The 21,805-nt window shown below is 46.1% G+C and overlaps 1 protein-coding gene across 2 annotated transcripts in view; it reads right to left on the bottom strand.

The window, feature by feature from the left end:
• The window catches only part of LACC1 (laccase domain containing 1), a 178,373-nt gene that overhangs the window by 140,007 nt on the left and 16,561 nt on the right, over window positions 1-21,805 (bottom strand). For both annotated transcript variants that reach the window (XM_078657301.1, XM_078657300.1), the window contains exon 2: window positions 19,439-20,043. In XM_078657301.1, coding sequence (XP_078513427.1) covers window positions 19,439-20,009 — 571 coding nt within the window. In that variant the 5' untranslated portion in view covers window positions 20,010-20,043. The remainder of the gene's footprint in view (window positions 1-19,438; window positions 20,044-21,805) is intronic.

The raw sequence follows: 21,805 nt of genomic DNA, 5'->3' as shown, positions 1-21,805 counted from the left end.
GAATGATGTCGCACACGTTTAGGGGCTAAGTCCATATTTTACACTTCACTAGGATGAACTAGAGTTGTAAATCAGGATGCGTACTTTCCATAACAAGGAATTCCTTGAATTTCTCAATACACAACGAAAAACGTATCAATCATCAAGCCGGCTTTCGTGGAGTTCCCGTTTGACCCTGCACGCAGTGCATACACTCGAATCCTCTCTTGTGGGTCTTCGGTTGGAAACTGATTGATACGTTTTTCGTTGTGTATTGAGAAATTCAAGGAATTCCTTGTTATGGAAAGTACGCATCCTGATTTACAACTCTAGTTCATCCTAGTGAAGTGTAAAATATGGACTTAGCCCCTAAACGTGTGCGACATCATTCATACATCAATTCGGTACCTTCATAGAGACATCTCCAAAATTACAAAGAGAGATTGATTAGAACGAGAGTCATCCTTCCTGTGGCATATTGGTTTGCTACCATTGTCTAGAATATAAACAAAGACCTTACAGTGTCCTCTGGGGTCTCTTTGGGTTGCTGTTCATCTGGAAAAAGGTCCTGAGGAAGGTGGCCGAGAGCCGCCGAAACGCGCGTCGACTACTAGAGTGCGGGTCTCACATTTCATTTTGAGACCGCTCTAGTGGCAGGGGGCTCCCTGTTTACTAGTACCCAGATTCCTTTTGACATTTGTAGTGTATGTGAATGTGTATGTATGAGTGTGGATATTGTTTTTGGGTGAGAACCTCCAGGGACACATGGATGGTTCTCTTTTACATATACATTTCCTTTTTTCAGATTTTCTTCTTTTGTGTAATGTTATTATAATATTGGTTTTCTTTATTGTATGAACTATGTAAATCTTTTTGATTGATTGATTTTGTGATTTAATGTCTTTTTGTATTCTTTAACAATGAACATTATAATGTATTCTTGAGAGCAATGCTAATATTTAAAAAAAATACAAAATAAATGATATATATTTTTTGAAAAAAACTGAAAAAACATGGTTGTTGTACATTTATCACTGTTTATATGAGGAATATGATATATACAGACTTTGAATAATTGTGGCCGTTGAGGGAACACCTTTCTTATTGTTTCCAAGCTCATTGAAAAACAAATGATATCTAACAAAGGGGTGAAAAGCAAGTTTTTCCCTTAAGATATGAAGCGGATAGGAAAATGGCAGCTGGGAGGAAATGGTGGAGTAATGGAGGTATAAGTAGCTCAAAATCAGACCTACAAGAGACTATAGGGCCCGATGTAGGTAATTCTTATTTACCACTTCTTAAATACCGAATTTTACCGATTCTGTATTTAAGAAGTGTTAAATATGAAGGGGGGAGATGTAGGTATTTCCAGATGTGTAAATACCGAATCTTTAAGATTCGGTATTTACCGAATCTGGAAATACCAAATCGGTATTTCCTATTGATTCCTATGGGCTGTGAATTACAGAATCGGTAAATACCGATTTTAGCAAGGGTGCAGGGGGTGTCACTTTGACACCCTCTGGCACCCCAAAAATAGGCATGTGCGCCATGTGGCACACAGACATGCCCTAAGGGCATGTCTGTCTGTCACATGGCTAGGTGTGCATGCACACATGTGCATGCACACCTGAATTCGGTATTTTAACACCCAATTGGATTGGGTGTTAAAATACCGAATCTGAAAGGCCTGCGGCACTCAAAGATGTGCTACCTACATATGCTTTTACAGACTCGGTAATTTTACCGAATCTGTAAATACAGATTCGGTAAAATACCGATTCTGTAAAGCATGCTCCTACATCTCAAAATCCAATTACTGGTCGGTAACGGCCGAATTCGGCCGTTACCGACCGGTAATTGGCCACCTACATCTGGCCCTAGATGTTTCGAATAGAAAGGAACAAAAGTTTGATGTGAGAAATCATGCAAAATCCGAAGTCTAATAGCCTCAAATGTTCTTAAACATTTGCAGGTGAGATAATTACATAAAGACATCAAAGGCAGCGCCCCAGGAAACAGGTGTGATGTGAATGAGAATTCAGATATAATTCTGAAGATAATTTTTTTTGCAGTGACTGGTGGAGATTCTCTGAGTGTAATGTTAATGCTTGCCGCCTGAAGTTCATGCTTCTAATGTTTATGGGTGTTAATTTATTCAGCCTTTTTTTCAGGATAATATTCTTTCCTCAAGCAGTCTTCAGCGTATTTCGTGACAGATTTAAATAGGTAGAAAAAACACAAGTTGTACCAGGGGAATGAGTTTTAGAAGGTGTTGGTACTCTCACAATAAAAGGAATAAAAGTATTGAGAGTGGATAGGAAACTTAGACAGAGATTGTTAATTTTGTCAAAAGGGTAAAAACTTAAAAGTCGGATTCAAATGGCTGTGGTTAAAAGTGAATATAGATACGTAGGGCAACTTTTTCTCCAGTCATATCAAAAAATGAATAAGAGTGAAGAAATTTGAGGGGCGTGGCCAGCAGCCGGCGATGGTGGCAGCTTGAAGGGAGAGCTCCGTGATTGAAGCGGCCTCCTAATCGATCCGTTTATTTATCCGCTCTTCATTGCGCCCAAGCGGGCAGGCATCAAAGCCCAGGACCAAGCGGCAACATCCTGGCCGATCGGCATCTCGATCCGTGGTCGGGATCACGAGTTCAGATCGGCACCGGTGTGGGCCTGTGCATCGGATCCGGACCTGGGGCTGTCCTGGTTTGAGGGACGGACAGGAAGTGCACCATCCTGGGCGGAGGAGGACAGGAAGCGCGCGCCTGAGACGGACGGAGGCGGAGTAAGACTATTTACACCGCGCAGTACCGCCGACCTTCCCTGCCTCGGAGCGCCTGCCCGGAGGCCTGGCTGAGACGCGGAGGTGAGGAGTGGGGGGGTCCGGCTGGCTGGCTGAGTCGGAGGGCAGTGCGGAGAGCGGTGGCTCTGAATGTGAGGCCGCCATCTTGAGGTCGACTACTCGGCGCTGCATTGGCCGCACCAGCCCGGCCTCACAAGACAATCCCCACGTATCGCCGGACGGCGCAAAGCACCTTGCGGGGGGCTCCCCGCTGCACCGACACGAACCATACCGCAGTGCAACAGAACTATTGGGTGACACATCCACACTGGAGTCAGAGGACTGGGGGGCGCTCACAGGGGCCCGACGCTTCGGCTGCAGATCGTCTCCTTGCCATTGCCGCTGCCCTGAGCATACACGAGAGTGTGGGCGTAGTGCACCGAAGGACACGAAAAGGGGAAGTGGTGGGCAGCTTAAGGCGATTGTGCCCCATACAGCGCGGGGGGCCTATTGACGCGGCCGGCCTGCCGCGGAGCCGGACTAGTTTATTCTCCTGCTCCCACTGTGGTCTATAGAGGGGGAACGGTACGGAGTGGTGCCGAGAAGCCCTGAAAGGACTGACGCTCACCCACGGCGTCCAAGGGGGCCCTTGCGTGACAGCCGAAAAGCAGGAATACAACCGGGCGACGTCTGGTATAGATACCCATCCCCGATTTGGAGGCTCGAGACACCGACAGCGTCTGCGGGAGGAGGACACTACTGTCATGATGGCTGGCAAGGGCTCAAAACCAGGGGCATCGCAATCGCGCCTTGATCGTTTTGCATACGAGAAGTCCAGTTCACCTTCCCCAGAAGCCAGATCACAGCAGGGCAAGGTTGGCGAAGCCGGGGGAGGAAAGAAGGCAACCCTCGACGACGTCATGCGGGCGCTCACGCAAGTGCAGACTACAGTCGGATCCATCTCAGCCGAAATAACGTTGATAAGAGCAGACTTCCACAAGATGTCGGAAAAGGTGAGCAATATGGAAGTGGTGACTAAGTCGCTGGTGGAGGATGTGGCTGAATTACAGGTGGGGATGGAACGCGTCATGAAAGAAAATAAGATACTGCGTGACAAGCTTGATGATCAGGAAGGGCGCTCGAGACGGAACAACATTCGAATCATAGGTGTGCCGGAGTCGGAAGACACAAGAGCAATGGACTTATACGTGGAGGATTTAATTAAGCAAAAGCTACAGCCTAAGGGCCTCTCGGCATTCTTCACGGTAGAAAGGGCACACAGGGTCCCCGGTGGGCGCCAGAAATCGGGCATGAACCCCAGGCCGATTATAGCGAGACTCTTTAATTTCAGAGATCGGGATGCCATCCTCCAGGCGGCGAGAATTTCCCCCCCACTCAAACTCCAGAATTCTACCTTGGCGTTCTTCCCGGACTACACGGCCGAGGTCGCACGTAGGAGGAGGACCTTTTTCGAGGTGAAGAAGGAATTGAGAGCCCGGGAAATACCGTACTCCATGCTTTTTCCAGCCAAACTTCGGGTTGTGGCAGACAATAAGACTTGGTTTTTTGACTCCCCGGAAATGGCGCAGGAATGGCTGGAGGGGTGGAGACAGGTGGATCCCCCGCGTCGCTCTCATAGACAGAACAAGCACCGTAATGCAGGAGGCCGACAGGACTCACAATCCGTAGGAGAGGGGGCGGAGGCCCGTTCCCCATTGCCTGATCTTCAGGAAGAGGGTGCTGATGAGGACTAATATGTCGCAACTGATTTTTGGCTGACCTGATTGCATTGTCAACCGGCAATGCCGCTATGGACACTGGGCTGAGGGCCTCCGCGGCAGAAGTTGGGGGCCGCCGATACCGGAGAACCCTTCACCCCGACGAGCAAGTACTGTGTTTTGGGTTGGGTTCAAGCACTCTGCTGAGTTGGGGGGGCGGGCAGTTCTGAGTCCGTTGAGCAGGGGGGCAGGGAGGGGGGGAGTTGGGGGTAGGATGTCTTTTTGGTTTTTAAATGCTACACTGGGTCAATCACTATACAGTATGGAGCGAATGCGTAGAGTAGAGGTACGACTGCGTGAACTGCGATGTCACTTCGCACGATGTATGATGTGTGACGACAGCCGACTGACATGTCGCTTTATATGCTGTGATGGGGGAGGACAATAGCACGGGGAGGGCATCACCACTGTGCCTACTGTCTTGGAATGTGAGGGGCTTGGGAGATAAAATAAAGCGGGGGTTGGTCTTACAGCACATCAGGAGGTCCAACCCAGCCCTGGTCCTGCTACAAGAAACTCATTTAACTGGGCCCACCGCACGGGCCATGGATAGGAAGGGCTACAGTATGATAGTGCACTCTGAGTTCACTAAGGGGTCCCGGGGCACTGGGATTTTGATACACCGCTCCGCCAGGTTCATTGTACACTCAGTTAAGGCTGACACTCAGGGACGCTTTGCGGCGGTCCATGGACATTGGGAGGGGAGGCCGCTGAACATAGTCTCGGTATACATACCACCAGCTCTGCACACCGTGGCTCTTCCAGACCTGGGGAACTTTCTGCTACACCTCCCGGAAGGGGACCTAATAGTGGGGGGTGATTTCAACGCAGTGGCACACAGCTCTCAGGACCGTTATCCATCGCGCACACGCACTCCGGGGCCTACCAAACTGTTTGCATTCATGGAAGCACAGGGTTTAGTGGATATATGGAGACAGTTTCACCCGGACGTCCAGCAATACACGTACTACTCTGCAGTTCACGATAGTCTGTCACGAATAGACTACTTCCTCACATTGGGAGGGGGCCTTCTTAATATCACTGACACTAACATCAGGCCACGAGGGATTTCGGATCATTCCCCGTTAACTCTGACTCTATCCAGCCAGGTGCGAACCCACAGACGCCTCTATCCTATTTACCCAGGGTATTTTAAGGAACCTGTAATAACCAAGGCTTTAAAAGCAAGTACTGAATCCTATATCGCCGAAAACGAGGGCTCGGTTGCCTCACATGTAACATTCTGGGAGGCCTACAAAACGGTCCTTCGCGGGCAGGCGATATCGGCTATCGCACAACATAAACGCACGCAAAGCAGGGCGCTATTAGACCTGGAAGAACGTCTCGCCGATGCGACTCGGGCGCATGAAAGTGACCCGAGTGAGGACACACTTCACACGCTCCGGCTGAGTCAGCAGAGACTCACCGATCACCAGCGACGTATCGTGTTGGGTGGGATGGCGGCAACGGCAAGTAGAGTTTATGACGTGGGCGATAAGGCAGGCAAACTCTTGGTGTGGCTGGAGAGGAAGCGTGGGAATCAGAGAGCCATACTACAACTCAGGGACTCGAGGGGGGTGTTGCAGAATAGGCCTGACCGAATAGTGGACCTCCTCGCGGACCACTTTGAATCTGTTTATTCCCCCGAAACTGAAGTTTCGCGCGAATTGGTGGAGGGATCGCTCATGGGGGTACCGATTCGTGCTCTCCTCCCGGACGCCAGAGACGAACTTGATTCGGAACTGACGTCAGATGAAATACGGATAGCCATAGCGGCGTTGCACCCAGGGAAAGCATTAGGTCCCAACGGCGTGCCGATTGAATGGTACAAAATTATGTCAGAGACACTTTCCACTCCCCTGCTCGAAATGTACAGGGAAAGTCGGGAACGGGGGATCTTGCCCTTTGACCAGCGCATGGCCACCATAGTGGCGATTCCGAAGCCCGGCAAACCTCCCGAAGACTGCAGCTCATACCGCCCTATATCGCTCCTCAACGCTGAAAATAAAATTCTGGCGAAATTGCTGGCCGCTAGACTGCTGCCGCACCTGCGACACCTAATTCATCCGGATCAGTCTGGCTTTATGCCGCATCGGAGCACGGCGCTGAATCTGAGAAGATTGCACGGAGTGCTGGCACGCGCCCCACGATTGACGGAGCCAGCAGCGGTGCTCTCGTTGGATGCCCGAATGGCGTTCGACTTGGTGGAGTGGCGATATCTTTTCGCAGTCCTAGAACATATGGGATTTGGCCCCGGCTTCATCTCATGGATCAGGTTGTTATACACCGAGCCCGTTGCGAGGGTGACGGCCAATGGGTGCATCTCGCGGGAGTTCCCACTAGCAAGAGGCACGAGGCAGGGATGCCCGCTTTCACCGCTGCTCTTTGCATTAGTGTTGGAGCCCCTGGCCACCATTCTCCGCTCCACTCACTTGCTGAGGGGCATACGATGGGGCGACGGTTGGGAGGACAGGGTCTCCTTGTATGCGGATGATATGCTGGTCTACCTCATGGACCTAAACGCTGGCATTCCGATCCTGTTGGCCATCTGTGAGACCCATGGTGCTGCATCAGGATATAAACTAAACTGGTCCAAGTCCGTGCTGTTCATGATCCGGGGCGACCCCCCGGTGTTGCCTGATGGGTGCCAGTTGATCATAGAAACTCATACCTTCAGATACCTGGGAATCCAAATTGCGCAGGACTCTGAGACATTTTTAGAGCTCAACCTGGTTCCCTTGATGACTAGACTGAAGGCGGATGTGCGCCATTGGAAGGCCCTCCCCTTGACATTATTGGGTAGAGCGGCGCTATTTAAAATGCTGGCACTACCTCGCTTCTTATATGTCTTGGAAAACACCCCGACGGTGGTCCCAGCGTTGTTCTTCCGCCAGGTGATGGCACAACTGACCACGCTGCTTTGGAGTGGCAAGCCGGCCAGGGTGGCTCAGCTGAAATTAATCAGAGATTGGTATAGCGGGGGGATAGCGCTCCCGAGCCTTGAATTGTACTATTGGGCGGCGCACCTTAAGGTGATCAACCAATGGATTCATGGTGCCCATGATGACCCGGCGTATATGGCTGATAGAAGGCAACTAGGTACGGCTACCCTCCTAGCACCACTCTATAATAAGGGATTGGTCGGAAAGCTGGAAGGCCCGACAAAGCACACGGTGACTATCTGGCATAAGGCACAGAGACGGCTTGGATGGGAGGGGGTGATTACCAGACTCACACCACTATGGGACTCCAGGGCATTCGGTAATTTGCGTAACAGTAAAGGGTTTGATCGGTGGGACACCATCGGGATATCCACGGTGGGCGATCTCTGGTCGGGAGGCACAGTACTCTCTTTCGACTCGCTGAGGACACAGTATGACCTGGGAGTGACTGAAACGTACAGATATGTGCAAATTAGACACGCACTCCTGTCTGTGTTGGAAGTCGGGGCGCTGATCCCGGAGTCGGCTCCGTTAGAGGACCGACTGCTAACGGACTATATGGAGACGAGAGCTACCTCCCTCACGTATCGTAAACTGTTGAACAATTTGCCGGACCCGCTGGGGCGCCTGAAGGAAAAGTGGATGGAGGAGCTGGGGGATCTGGATGAGTCGGAGTGGAACGAGGCGCTGGCGTCACCCAGAGAGGCAGGCATATCCATGCGATTTCGATTGGTCCAATTCAAAATTTTACACAGAGTTTACTACACCCGCACAACACTCTATAACATACATAGGGCGGACCATCCTTATTGCTTGCGCAACTGTGGGGAAGAGGGTACACTGTTCCACACATTATGGGAATGCCCCACTTTACAGACTTACTGGAGACGCGTAGCGCGCACAATCAGCCAGACACTGGACACCCCTTTCACACCTACCCCTCGGGTATGCATACTACATGTGTGGGGCCCGACAGATCTAACACTACATGAGAAACGTTGGGTGGTGATTGGTGTGATGCTGGCGAAGCGTGATATAGCACAAAACTGGGGCGCGCCGACCACTCCGACGCTATCGCAGTGGTGCAAAAACATGGATATGCTTATGTTGAGGGAACGGGAGGTCTATAAACAGAGACTCAACCCGCGCAAATGGAATAAAATATGGACGCCATGGAACTCATATAGAGGGGATATTTGTGAGCCGTTACCGGAAGATGAGGATGCTGATAGTTCTGGGGAGGAGGATGAATTGGACTAATGTGACGACATCTGGGGTGGACGTTGGTGGGGGGGGTGCAGGGGAAATAGAACCGGGTCTCATGAGCGGAATAGCTATGGTCCAAACCTACAGTAATGTACGCATGAGCTCTACTCACACTGATATTATGATTGTCAGATGATACGGTTGTTATGCTTGACCCTTTTATGTAGTATGTTCTGGGTTGGGGTGAAAAGAAAATTTGAAAAGTTGCTCCACTGACTGACTACAGCTGAATGTTGAGGCTGCGATGCTATGCTGATGCTTATTACTGCTAATTTGTGAAGGCAACAATAAAAACAAATTTTCAAAGGGCAGAAAAAAAAAAAAAAAAAAAAAAGAGTGAAGAAATTTGGGAAATAGAAGAAATGGCTATATAAACGTAATTTATTGAAGGTCAGACCGTCCAACTGGAACAAATTTAAAGTTGAGTATTGTGGAATGTTCTTCAATAACTCGATAAGGAATCTGATTAGGTGAGTGACATACATGCGGTTTCAGCAGGCAGGGGAGAATCAGAGACTAATCGCAGATGGTGAGGGTCAGTCTTCTCATCCATATGTAGACTTGAAGTCTCCTATTTAAATGGGCATGGAATGAGATGTAGAAATGGCCAAAAGGAGTGTCCATAAAGTCTGGGAGAAACAAGACTAGGCTGCCTGGCAGATGGTAGATCAACATGCAAGAAAAAGAGCATTTTACAAGATAGCAATATCTTAACGGAGAGGACTTTTGCGTTAGTAAGCTAGTGGGAGGCTAGAAGCGTGATAGAGAAAAGATTATGAGTAAAAATGGCAACACCGAAGCCACATTTATCCCTACAGTAGTCAAGGAGGGAGATGGAAATGCCAGGAGAAGAGTTTCAATAATGCCAGACCCAACCAAGTGCAGATGGTTGCCCTTGATAAGACTGGAAATGCCCAAAGCATGTGTTCGAATAAAACGAAAATTAAGAAAAGCTACCCTGAGTGGCTAAATAAGGGAGCTGGATGAGGGTTGTGAGACTTTGCTGCTTTGGGGTGTACCAACTAGAAGACTGGATCTGATAAGCTTCTCTAGATTACTAGCTGAGAGCTGACTGTAGGTCTAGCGTTGAGCTAACAATTCATGTTTAGATTAAAAAAATAGAATAAGTGATGCGAAGAAGGGGACATACCTGACTGAGCATTGATTGACACAATATCACCACCTGTTAGCTGCAGACAGCCATAGAAAGGTTTGACTTTAGGGTGCTATAGGGGCATCTTCTTTACTAGTTGCATTGCCCTGCACACCAGGCAGGCAAGACATGCTGGGAGGTGGGGCCAGCCGCACCAGAGACATAGAAATAAAAGAAGTCAAAACAAGGAGCCAAATTTAGGATTGACCTTGAGCCCAACTGCTACTGGTGTGAGATGGTTGGGTCCACCACAGCACCTACTGGGAAAAGAAAGTTCGCTAAAATAAAGAGAGAAACAAACTATAATCAGTCAAAATAACAAAGATTATCAGGTGGTAGGCAAACATTAAAATAATGAACTAAATTCACTGGGCACAAGGGACTGGCTCCACCAGCGATACAAGAAAATGAAAAGGGAATAAATAAACAGAAAACGCTGTCTGATTTCAAGGTGGGCAGTATAGTAATCCATACTGGTTGCCAGGCTAATTAGGTCTTGTTAGGATTTGAACTCTCACCAGTATATAACTATTATAGCAGATGTAAGTTTTACCTCACAGAGCCATCTTGCCAGCATAATTACTATTACGTTCCCCAGTGAGGCATATTCTTCTTTTTTTAATAAACTTTACAATATCAAAAAGCGTTTCACTTGGCAGTGTGTGTCTTATACAATATCAAATCAAACCAATCCAAAATATTATTATTTAATTGTTTTCACAACACTTCATTTGGAATTTGATTTGTTGAATGACAACACAACCTTTAATTATAATTCAAGAAAGGAGTGGCACATTTATTTCGGTGCTGTTTTCAAAATTCTTTCTACTCTTCATTTCTATAACAGTTCATCAAGGTTAATAGTTTAACAAGGTTCAAGAAAACTTTGGGGCATTATCTTGGAAACTATCAAATCAGATAATAGCCATAAAGAAGCACCAAAAATGGCCTAAATGTCTGTGTGCTGGGGTTGACAACGATTGGTAACCCTGGCCTTCCATGCAGTAAATGCTGGAGGCTGAGTCCAATCTTTTGAAAAAAGTTACTTTTATATATTGTTAAAATGTAAAGGACATGAGAAAAAAATGGCCTCAAGTAGTGAATTAGGTATTGCAATAAAACAGTTAACAACATGAGCGCAAATATTGGTCAGTTTCTCCTGTTGAGAGAGAAATTGGGAGCCATGATGCAATGCATCGCTCACACAATGGGAAGTAATGAAGGAAAAGTCGTTTTATGGCCATGAGCTGGAGCATGGTCATCATCAATGTAAATGTCTTTCGCCATGGGTCTAAGATGCAGGGTTATATCATGTCTAGAGTGGCACAGTGGACAAAAATGTGATGGGCTAGAAAGCAACCAGATTAATTACCAGTGGCAGATATTAATTCAAGCATTACGTACATCAATTTCTTTGCATTTTTACGTGAGATGCTGTTAGTGTGATGGGTATGTCCAGACATGGGTCCGGGGCTCATTGTGCTTTTAAACTCAAGCTGCACTTCACTGATGAGGCCTACGTCAATCCAAATTGGTCTGCGGTGGCTTGTGCTTCAGCCTAGGGGGAACCTGGCCTAGCAGTTAGAGCTGGACTGTTGCTACTGAAGCATGATCAAGTCTGATTGACACATGTCTGGTCTCGGTCTAGACTGGCTAAGTGGACAAAAGAACAATGGACTGGAATCCGTCCGGGTAATCATCACCGGCTGAGATTAATTCAAGCACTCCACTCACCACTTTGCTGTGTTGCAGAAATGCAGGGAGAATGGAACTCTCAGAGCTTTCTTTAAACTATATTCAAAGTTGAACTAATAGTGAGGGTTAACAAGGGAGAGAGAAGAGGGCAAACAAGTGCTAGGCTGGATTGAGCGAAATGGCCTGGGACTAACATGGAAACCAAATGATGGCCGGCTATGGCTAGCAATCTGGTCCCTGAAATCTTTAAACTCGGTCGTTTAGACTACGAGACATCCCCTTAAAGAGGAACATGTCAGAGTTAGGAAACAGTAAACAATGAAGTCACTTTATATCCAAATGAAAGAATATGAAATGAAAGAATATGTTACACTCTGGGCACATAGAGGAGATACCACCAAGTAATGAGAAGGTACAACAAAGACCAGAAATGAAAATTCATGTGTCAAACTAGGTGTGGACTAGGGTGGAAATTGGTTAAAAGCACATATGAAAGTGTGCTAAATGTTTTAGACGTATGAGCATGGATTGTCAGGCAGGACTTAAGAGTCAATTAAATGTTCTCCCCATCCAGTGCCCAAATGTTTTTTTTCCTGTAATGAGGAAAGTTTATGGTGCAAAAGTAATCATGGTAGCCTGAGATTGGTCAGGGTCTCAAGATTCTGTTGGATCGGAACAGGCAATTACACCAAAGTTAAACAACCATGAAGATGAACTCATTCCAAATTCAAATGTTGCGTCTAAGGAACTGTTACAATGTCCAATGCTGTATTCCTGAGATCATGTATACTCAAAGTGAGGTGTGTATCAGCAGAAACAGGGCCACCTTTAGGGCAGCGCAACCTGTGCAGCCCCATCTCGCACTGACCTTAGTGGGCGCAGTGTTTAGAAATACCATGGGTTAAAAGCACCTGCTGCAAAGGTCCTTGTGTAGCCAGCAGTTTTCAGGCAACAATAAAAATGGTAAAATAACACTGGCGATTAATATTCCTGCTAGAGAGAGAGCAGAGTTTTTTCTACAGAGAGTTTTCACTCATCATAATGCAGAGCAGAGGGTTAATATGCCGGCTGCAAAGAACGTGTACCATGCAGATCACAGAACTGTATTTTATGTGGATAAGCCCAGTGGGTTACTACTTTTGTCACAGAAATACTTTTTTTTGTTGTATTTCCAGAGTTACAATCCTAATATAACACAGTGAACTATGAACTGGCAGAAAAGAGATGCATAAAAAGTGTATGGTGGTGTAGGTTATAACATTACGTGCTTTCTCTCATTATCCTAATGTTACCAAAAAGGGTTAGTTTAGGTAGAAATACATTCTTATAAGTAAAGCCAATCCAAGCCGCTAAGGTACTTTTTAAATCCTGAGTTTGCGCTTCTCCGGACCAAACACTCTTCAAATATACTGCCTACTTGTATGGATGGCATGTGATTCCTACATCGTGTAATCCGAATTGTTTTAAGCAACATTTCCTATAGACTGATTTACACACATATAATTAATTTTCTCTGTAGGTGTGTGTGATGTAAAGTGCTCTGACACCCTACTCTGATATGAGAAACTATATAAAACAAATGAAAAGCACGTGAGAGAGGAGCTATGAAGAGATGAGAGTCACTGTTGGAGGGTGGTAGTGGGGGAATCAGTGGAGAAGTAGGAGTGTGGTGGGTGCAAAGAAGATTGTCGCACTGGGCACAACCAGCACTAAAGTTAGCCCAGAGCGGTAACATTCAACAGTCTTTACTCTAGCTGGACACAATACTAGTGAAGACTTATAAAGATGAATATTTAGAAAATCAGACAGAACCAGCACCAGCCTGGTGCACTTTTCCTGTGTCTCTATTGAAACGTATTTCTGGATTGGCGCTAGGTCTCAGGAGATCTATACAGTATGTGCATAACTGGGACAGTGCAGTCCACCACTAGACAAGGGGAAGGGCAGGTAAAATGTTTCTCAGAATGGGCCACCAGCCATTGACCACCATCTTTTTGGCTGTAACTCCGTCCAGCACCAAAGATGCCTCGTTCTCTCACTCTCCATTTAGCCCTTCTACTTCATTTCTCCCTATAATTACGAGTTCTCCCTCCACCTATCCTGCATTAATGTTTCTCCCTCATTTTTCAATACAATGCCACATTGGTACTATAATCCATTGGCCTTCTTGGGCTGTGCTGACAAGTCGGGGAACCAGTACCAGGGCCAAGCCCAAGCCCCAGTTGGATAGCACTGTGGCCATTATGGTTAGAGGGTAGGGGGAGGTACTATGCAAATACACGTTATGTTAGAGGAAGCATTCTCTACTCAATGTCATCATTCCAACTCTGCATCTATCCCTACTTCCATGAACTGTTACTCTTTGAACTTCATGCTAAAGCTGGACCATTAGCACACGAATTCTTTGTCCGTCTTGCTAGTCAACGACACATGGCCAAGCCCTGTTATGGAGCAGGAAGTTGGACTGCCTTTAGAGGCTGACACAACAGAAACAGACTGGCAATGGGGGACAAACACTAGCGTGGGAAGAACACAAAGTAAAAATGAGAACATAGGCTAGGGAAGTATAAGCGAGAGGAGAATACATTAAAGCGAGAGGGGAACAGAAAATTAAACATAAAGAGAGCAAAAAACGTCAGATGCAGCAGTGGTTGAAAACAAATTAGACACAGGCAGAGCCAAATGTTCTGACTCTGCCAGTGCTCGTGGTTCCCCATAATTGACTTTTCTAATACTAGATGCAAGGCTGGACAGGCCTTTTATTCCACCAGGCATTTCCCCAGTGGGCTGGCACCTTTGGCGACAGGTTTCAAAAGCCCTGGGCCGCTCATGGTGCCTCTGTCTTTTCCTCCAGCTGCCCGAGGCTAAATGCAGCAGGTATAGGGAGCCCTCAAGAGAGAGAGAGAGAGAAGGAGAGGGAGGGAGGAGAAAGGTAGAGAGAAAGAGACTAGAGAGAGAAAAATGCGAGAGGAGAGAAGAGCAAGAGAAAGATGGATTGGAAGAGAGAGTTAGAACGAGGAGACACACACAGTGGGCTGGTAATAGCTTTTTTGCCAGGATTGCCTTTGTCTCCTCAGTCCAGGTCTGGTTAGATGCATTTAAAGCTGAGCCACAATGGCAAAGCACAGAGGGGAACGGTTTGTGACCACATATATGACGAGTTCATGCATATGTGGCACCGGCCATTTAAAGCTCTGCGTTAACCTCGATGAGAAGCAGTGTATCCAATCCTGCCACTCTGAGGTACCGCTACAACAGTTTCAGACTAAAAGAAAGAGGGAATACAAGAATACACTATAAAAGAGTCAAAGGGAGAATTTGGCCGAAAATCTTTTACTATTTCAAGTGCACTGTGTGTCTCCGACTAAAGTTCATTATTTGTGCTTATTGTGCTTGAGAGAAATCCTAGTTACCACTTTACACCCTGCATTACAGTCATTTGAAAGTGACAATGTAGAAACGTTCAAAAACAAAATCCCTCAGATTGTACATGAAGCGTATCTTTTGAGATGATTTACAAGATGAAATAACTGCAGGAAAGATAGGATTTTAGCTCCAGAGGGTCAGGTTCCAGGACAGTTTTTAACAACTGAGTAGTGATGCACAGGTAGTGTGACCATGATGTCAGTAACGTTAGGTGTTTTCCAAGACCATGAATTCTTCCCATAAAAGGGGAAGGTAACAGGGGCTCTGATGAAAAGGAAATGGAAGTAAAACAGGGACTAAGTGAGCAAGGGAATCCAGAAGTGATTGAATCACTTTGTGGCGCTCCACTTAAACAGAAGACTAATATAATAAAAATGAATAGTAATGTACTGTCATTGTTCATAAATGAGCAGAATTGATTGCCCCTTTCATGAGTGGTATCAGTGCCTTAAGTACTGCCTTTACACTTAAATCAAATGTTTAATCAGGGTCTCCTCAGGCGACGTCTTTCTGTCATTACTTGAAAAAACTTGAACTTAAATGTAAAATATTTTTTTTAAAGATTCAATTAAATTTGAGTTGCAGACTTTCATTAGGTTGCTAAAAACTGAAGAATTTCTTAAAAAATGCAAAATGACTCTTAAAAAACATTTGCAAATAAAATCTTACCTTACAGTCCTAAATGACAGGTAATTGGTAAAAAAAAGCACAGTACATCTATAATTAAATATATTTTCCTGAACTGATGACAACTCGCGTGAACCGCCAAGTGCACCACGGCAGAATCCAGTTTCTCATTTGTTTGTAAATACATTCAGCCATGTGAGCGTCACACAATTAGAGACACACACTAGTTAATGCCCTTTGACCCCTTGGCTGCTCATGAGGAGGTCAGCTCGTCATGAGCCACGGCACTCCGGTGCTCATGACGAGCTGAGCTCGTCATGACCGCGCCCGTTCAGTGGAACGCTCGCACGCTGGGCTGATTCCCCTGCTGTGCTGAGCGTTCCATGGGAACGGGTGTGGCCATGACGAGCTCAGCTCGTCATGAGCACCAGAGCGCCGTGGCTCACGACGAGCTGACCTTGTCAGGAGCACCGGAGCGCTGTATGCGCCGCCCCCCAGCACAGGGGGGGGGGGGAAACAGCCCGCTCCGAAGGTGTCAAGTCAAGTATTTCTATTTGTCTTTGAACGTTCAATATCAAAAGATGTGGGCAAGAAGAAAAACACTACTATCGAAAAAAGGCCCATGGCATCCTCAGAATGCTTATCAACCAATGTGAGAAGTTAGGCTGGCATATGATGTCCACTAGCTCAAGTGGGCACCTTGCACCAGTCTAATCGACCCTTATTGATGGTGGTTGTAAAGTCAACCTTATAGAAAGCTATCCTAGGGGTAGCAATGGTGAGCAGTCTTCAGGCTAAGACTTCAGAGAGCGAATTAAGCTAGTTGTTTTACCAATTATAATCTCTTGAGTACCAAATGAAAGCACACCACACAAGGTATATATCAAATATATATGTATTTATTCTAAACACAACCCCTCTGCACTCATTATGAGGTCAGAGGTAAAAGTACAATACAAGGAACTTAATTAGCATATGATAAGTTGCACAGTATAAGTTATGCCCTAGGGGCCTCACAAACCATATACTAAAATAGTGATATAAGAACCACCTGTGAAATAGAAAGCAGGCCTGGGGCCTGTGGAATCGCTGGGGCTACGCTAAACAACCAAAGGTTAGGAAGTAGGAGGCTCACAGGAGACGCGTGCAGTGTCTAAACACAGCCGCGGGTTACCATTGACTCTCTATGGGAAACAAACAAGTTACAATTTTACAATTTAAGGACACTTCGGATGGACTACGATGGAACCCTTTTAAACTAGGACACTTCGAGACTCAAGACCCACGTGAGCACCGGAGTACTCATGTTACCCCACCCAGGGAAGCCGGGTGCATAGGTGCCTTTTTGTGTCGGGTTTGGTAGTCGTTTTCAATGGAGATCGGCAAAGAAGTGCTGCAGGCGACCAGAGGAAAAGTGTCCGGGTGGATCCAAGGGTGGTTCGAAGATCTGAAGAACCTGAAAGCAGAGGAGACAGAGTCTGTGCCACTAGCCAGTGACCAGGGCGGCGATCGAAAGATGCCACCAGATGTCGGGTGCTTCCAGATGAAAAGGTGAACTTTGTCTCTTCTGCCACGAAGACCAGGAGGCATCAACGATGGCCAGAAGCTGGATTCGAGCGGTCCCACAAAGGATCTAGTTGACTGCGGTGTCGGTATCCGGATTAGACCCAACAATCCTTGGCAAACGCAACCCACACAGGATGTCGAGATTGGCTTTGGTGCAGACCACCAAGGTCTGTGGAACTTTTCCTTTGCAGGAAAGTTGGAGCAAGCCTGGAGCAACCAGGAAAGCAAGTTAAAATAAAGGATTGTCTTCTTGGGGGCTCACTAGCCAACGGACTAGGAACCGCAAAGACGCGTCGAGCAGAAATGCACATAGCAAGCCCACGGGCCACTCGTGAAGTGTGGAGCTCTGAGCTTCGGTGTAAAAGGTGCTCGGGTCAGGGGCTTTAAGCACCCCAATTCACACATTCGGGATACCTCGGGAAGTCGATACAGGTAGCAAAAATGCAGAATGTCCAGGAGTTCCAGTCCCACGTCTCTCATGTCCGCCAAGGGTCTCAGCTTTGCTGTGAGCGAAGGTCGGGTCAGAGATGTCTGGAAGTCCATGTCCTGTGTCGCAGATTATTCGGGATCCGGCGGGAGCCTCAAAAATGCAGACCAGCAAGGATGCTTTTGGTGCCTGTTTGAACAGGGTGGTCCCTCCTTGACCACAAGGGAGATGTCTTCCATCTTCCAGTCGAAATGGAATGTCGAAGGTCCTGGGTATATGTTTCAGCGTTTCGTCCAGGGTAATCTAAAGTCCTAAGGACTGGGATCCTATACTTATACTAAGTTTAGGGGTTGGACTAACTTTAAGGTCCCTCCTATGGGTGGACCTGGGGAGGGGGTGGTTACACCCCTTCCCCTTTGTCCAGTTTCGCGCCAGAGCTGGGGCTGAGTGCCCCAGCAACCGGTTTGAACTGGGAAATGCATGGAGCACCTAGTGTGCCCCAGGCAGTGTCTGGGAAGCACTCACTGAATGCAGCGCTCCCTGCCCCAATACACAAAGAGCCTGCCTGGGGAAGTGCCAGCACCTCCCTGGGCAGGAGACCTATTATCCAGGTCTCCCCTGCCGGAGTTTCGTCCAGCAGCAGGAGGGCAGACTCGTGTCTGTGGCAGCAGCATTCATTTTGTGATGCTGGGTCTCTGTTTAACTTTAACCGGGTAAACCAGTAACTACATGTCTTCTCCCTCTCGAAGGGTGGAATGCTACCCCCGCTGCCAGGACTGGTGGGGGGGGGGGGGGGTAGCATTCCACCTTACACAATATGTTTTGATAAAGCCAAACCAAAGTTAGCATTAACCACGAGGATTATACTGCACTTAAGAGTATATGGTATGGCTATATCATAGAACAGCTATATGGAGAAGGATCTGAAAGCTGCAGAGGGGCTCAGCTCATGCTAGGGCACCCTCTCACATGAAACCAAGCACTCTGCCTCCAGGATTGTCAAGGCCTGTCATAGGAGTGACTTGTGACTATATATATATATATATATATATATATATGTATATATATATATATATATATATATATATATATATATATATATATATATATATATATATATATATATATCAGAAGAAACCCGACAGCTTCTAGTCGCGGTCACAAGCGGGCGCAGACCACCTCTCCTCCAAAGAGTATTTTGAATAATATCAAAACGCCATCACACGATTAAAGTGTCAGCTGTGCAAATGCATTGCTTTCCATAGCATATATATATATATATAAGTATACTATATCTAAGTAAGGGGTGATTAAACCACCTTACCCAGGCTGTGGGAGCAGCCCTGTGGTGTCAGTTTGGAAGGCAGACCAGGGGTGGCACAATACATGCTGCAGCCCCTGGTAGGCCTAGGGTGCACCTATGCCCTGGGTACCTATGGTTCACTATAAAGGGGCTCACAAGGGTGACCCAGTAACCAATCTGGTATGTACCTAAAGTACATGGTATCAATTTAGAGAGAGGACAGCTGGGCAGTGGGCCTGATTAGCAGGTCCACAGCCACACTAAAGTCGAAAAACCAGAGAATCACAGCAAAAAGTGGGGTTAACCATAGAAAGCAGACCTTACTCTCCTACAACCAATACAATTGAAACATTCTGATTTTTAAAATGCGATTTTAACTAATTTTTCTGATTGGTTTGTCTTCCTCATATTTCCTTTGCTAGGTACACGGAATGGGCATTAAAAAGCAATTTAATATTCTAACCATTTAAGAAAAGTGTACATTTTTACCTGAAATCAAGGAGGATTTGAGAATAGTTAGATTCCCCATAAGACCTTGAAGACTTCCCAGAAACTTTGTAATATCACGCTGGGCATGCTGGACATCTTCTTCATTGTTCAATGCTTTCTGACATAAAGTTGACTTGTTGGCGCCATCTCCTTTCCACATTTTCTCCAAGATCTTGAACTCAAACCGGTAAACAGCAGTGAATAGATTATCCACATAAAAATCCATTGCAGGGACTGCAGACTGTGGCAAAATTATGTTCACAATGTTTACATCAGCCTTGTCAAGTTTTTGTTTAATAGAGTACAATACAGCGGCCTTACTTGAGTTCCACACAACCTCAAATCCATGCTTTAAGACTTGGAAGTTCTTTGCTGCCTTTAGTATGGTTTCTTCTTGACTCCCATTCCTTTCAGATCCCAGCATCTGAGAGCACATGATGTAAACACATTTTGTGCAGTTTCCATAATTTTCATCAGCACACTTGAATACATTCAGCATACATTTTGGATCACAAAAAAATTCAGAGTTCAATTTGATGTCAAATACGTCAATCAAGACTGCTTCTGCCATGCTTGTCTTCAAGGGATTCAGAGGATCATAAACTCTGCTGACATGAAAACAAAAAATGGATAATGATTATGATTCTGAAAATGTAAAAACAAACAAACCAAGTAAACAGTATATTTCTAATGGAAAATAATCCTACTGAAATTATCCAGGGCATGCTTTGGTTTGTACAGTGTTGCAGTGGCATAAACTATTATTCATCTTTCATTGAGGAACATGTAACGTGTCATCTAAACAGTATATGAAATATGCGTAAATGTCTTCCATAGTTCCCCTCTCCTTCTTATGCTACAAATCTTGTGTTTCCTTATAATACTACTTATGCAAACCTTGCATTTCGGGGTAACCAAACTTCATTCTTTTTCCAGATATGTAACCATCAGAAGTACCCTTATTCCAAGTTGCATTTCCTCACCTTTTGATGCATCACTATATGAAATATAATATATTTCTTAACAGTACGGCTGTTATATTTTAAAAGTAGTGGGCCACATCAAAAATTACGTGCAACCCTTTTAAAATAAACTTTCCTTTAATGATCTTCTGCAGCACAGCACAAGTTCGGCTCAGCTGCAAATACACCCAAAATTCCACCTGACTTGCTCTGCTTGCCTGATAATAGCATCCAAGCCAATCCAAACACTCCTCTCTTGCTGTTTACAATGCTAAACAGCATAAGAGCAGTGCTAAGATCGGCTGGAGCAGGCAAACACAGCCCTCGATCAGAGACCTACGGGATGTGCCTCTGCTTCTCAGATACTTTTCAGGTGTTGATTGTAGAAGCCTGAACTGCGCATGTCAGGCTGGCCAAAGTGAAAACACCAGCCAATCTGATATGAGCAGTTCAGATGACACAGTTCATGTCATCCCAATGAAGTGCTGTGATGCAGTCGGGAGGTCAAGGGTTCAACACCACCACCCATGTCTCTATCGACGAACTGCCCGAGCCTCTGAGTATTATAAAGAAACGGATAAAGAGGAGGAAGAGCACAGCCTCACAAAAAAGTCAACATAAAATGAACTATTTAGGGACGGTTTGGGATAATTAAATGGTGATCCCACCGCTGTAACATGATGGTGTGATCAGTCAGCCATAAGCTCTTTGTGAAGCTGTTCCTTAAATTGACCTACCGGTGGGTGACGAAACTGGTGGCTCGGGAAAACACTAATTGTGTGTAGTTGGCAATTGGTGCAGGGACAAATGCACTGACTTGGCAGGGCCTCAGTTAATGGTTTGGGGCTATATCTAGGGTTTTGGTTCTAAAGTGTGTGTGGGGTACATCGGTTGTAGTTCTAGTGGAACATTTTTTATTCAGTTCCATATAGAGCCAACTAGTAATGTGAGAGGTTTCCTTTCAATCAATCAATCAGTAGATTTGTTGAACGCTACTTGTCATCCGTGAGAGTATCCAGAGTCTCAGTGCCATCCTGTGGCGCAGCTAACAGCCTGGGAGAATTATTTTTCTTCCACTTGCGTCACTGCTCTTTGGTCATATAATCAGATATGCCCTCTGGGAAGACGAAGATTTGTAACCAAATCTGCGAAGTATCTGCTGAGGCTCGAAGAATAACTAATGTAAAATAGGAAATGTTAAAAAAAACATTAGACAATCTTTGGTCCTGATGGCCATGGTCAGTTCCTTCAATAGCTGGCTCATCCTCCAGTTTAGGTAGGTCCTCTCAAACACCTGTACATTCTTTTACCCATCTCACGTACTGGGGATGCTCTCGCAGCATTGGTTACAACAGTCACGTGACATCATGTTGGCTCATGGAACCGTTTCAACATACAAATGTTA

Source organism: Lissotriton helveticus, chromosome 8 (assembly GCF_964261635.1).
Source record: "Lissotriton helveticus chromosome 8, aLisHel1.1, whole genome shotgun sequence".
Lineage (NCBI taxonomy): Eukaryota > Metazoa > Chordata > Amphibia > Caudata > Salamandridae > Lissotriton > Lissotriton helveticus.
Note: the sequence above shows the minus strand (reverse complement) of the source record. Positions and strands in the feature narration are given on the sequence as shown.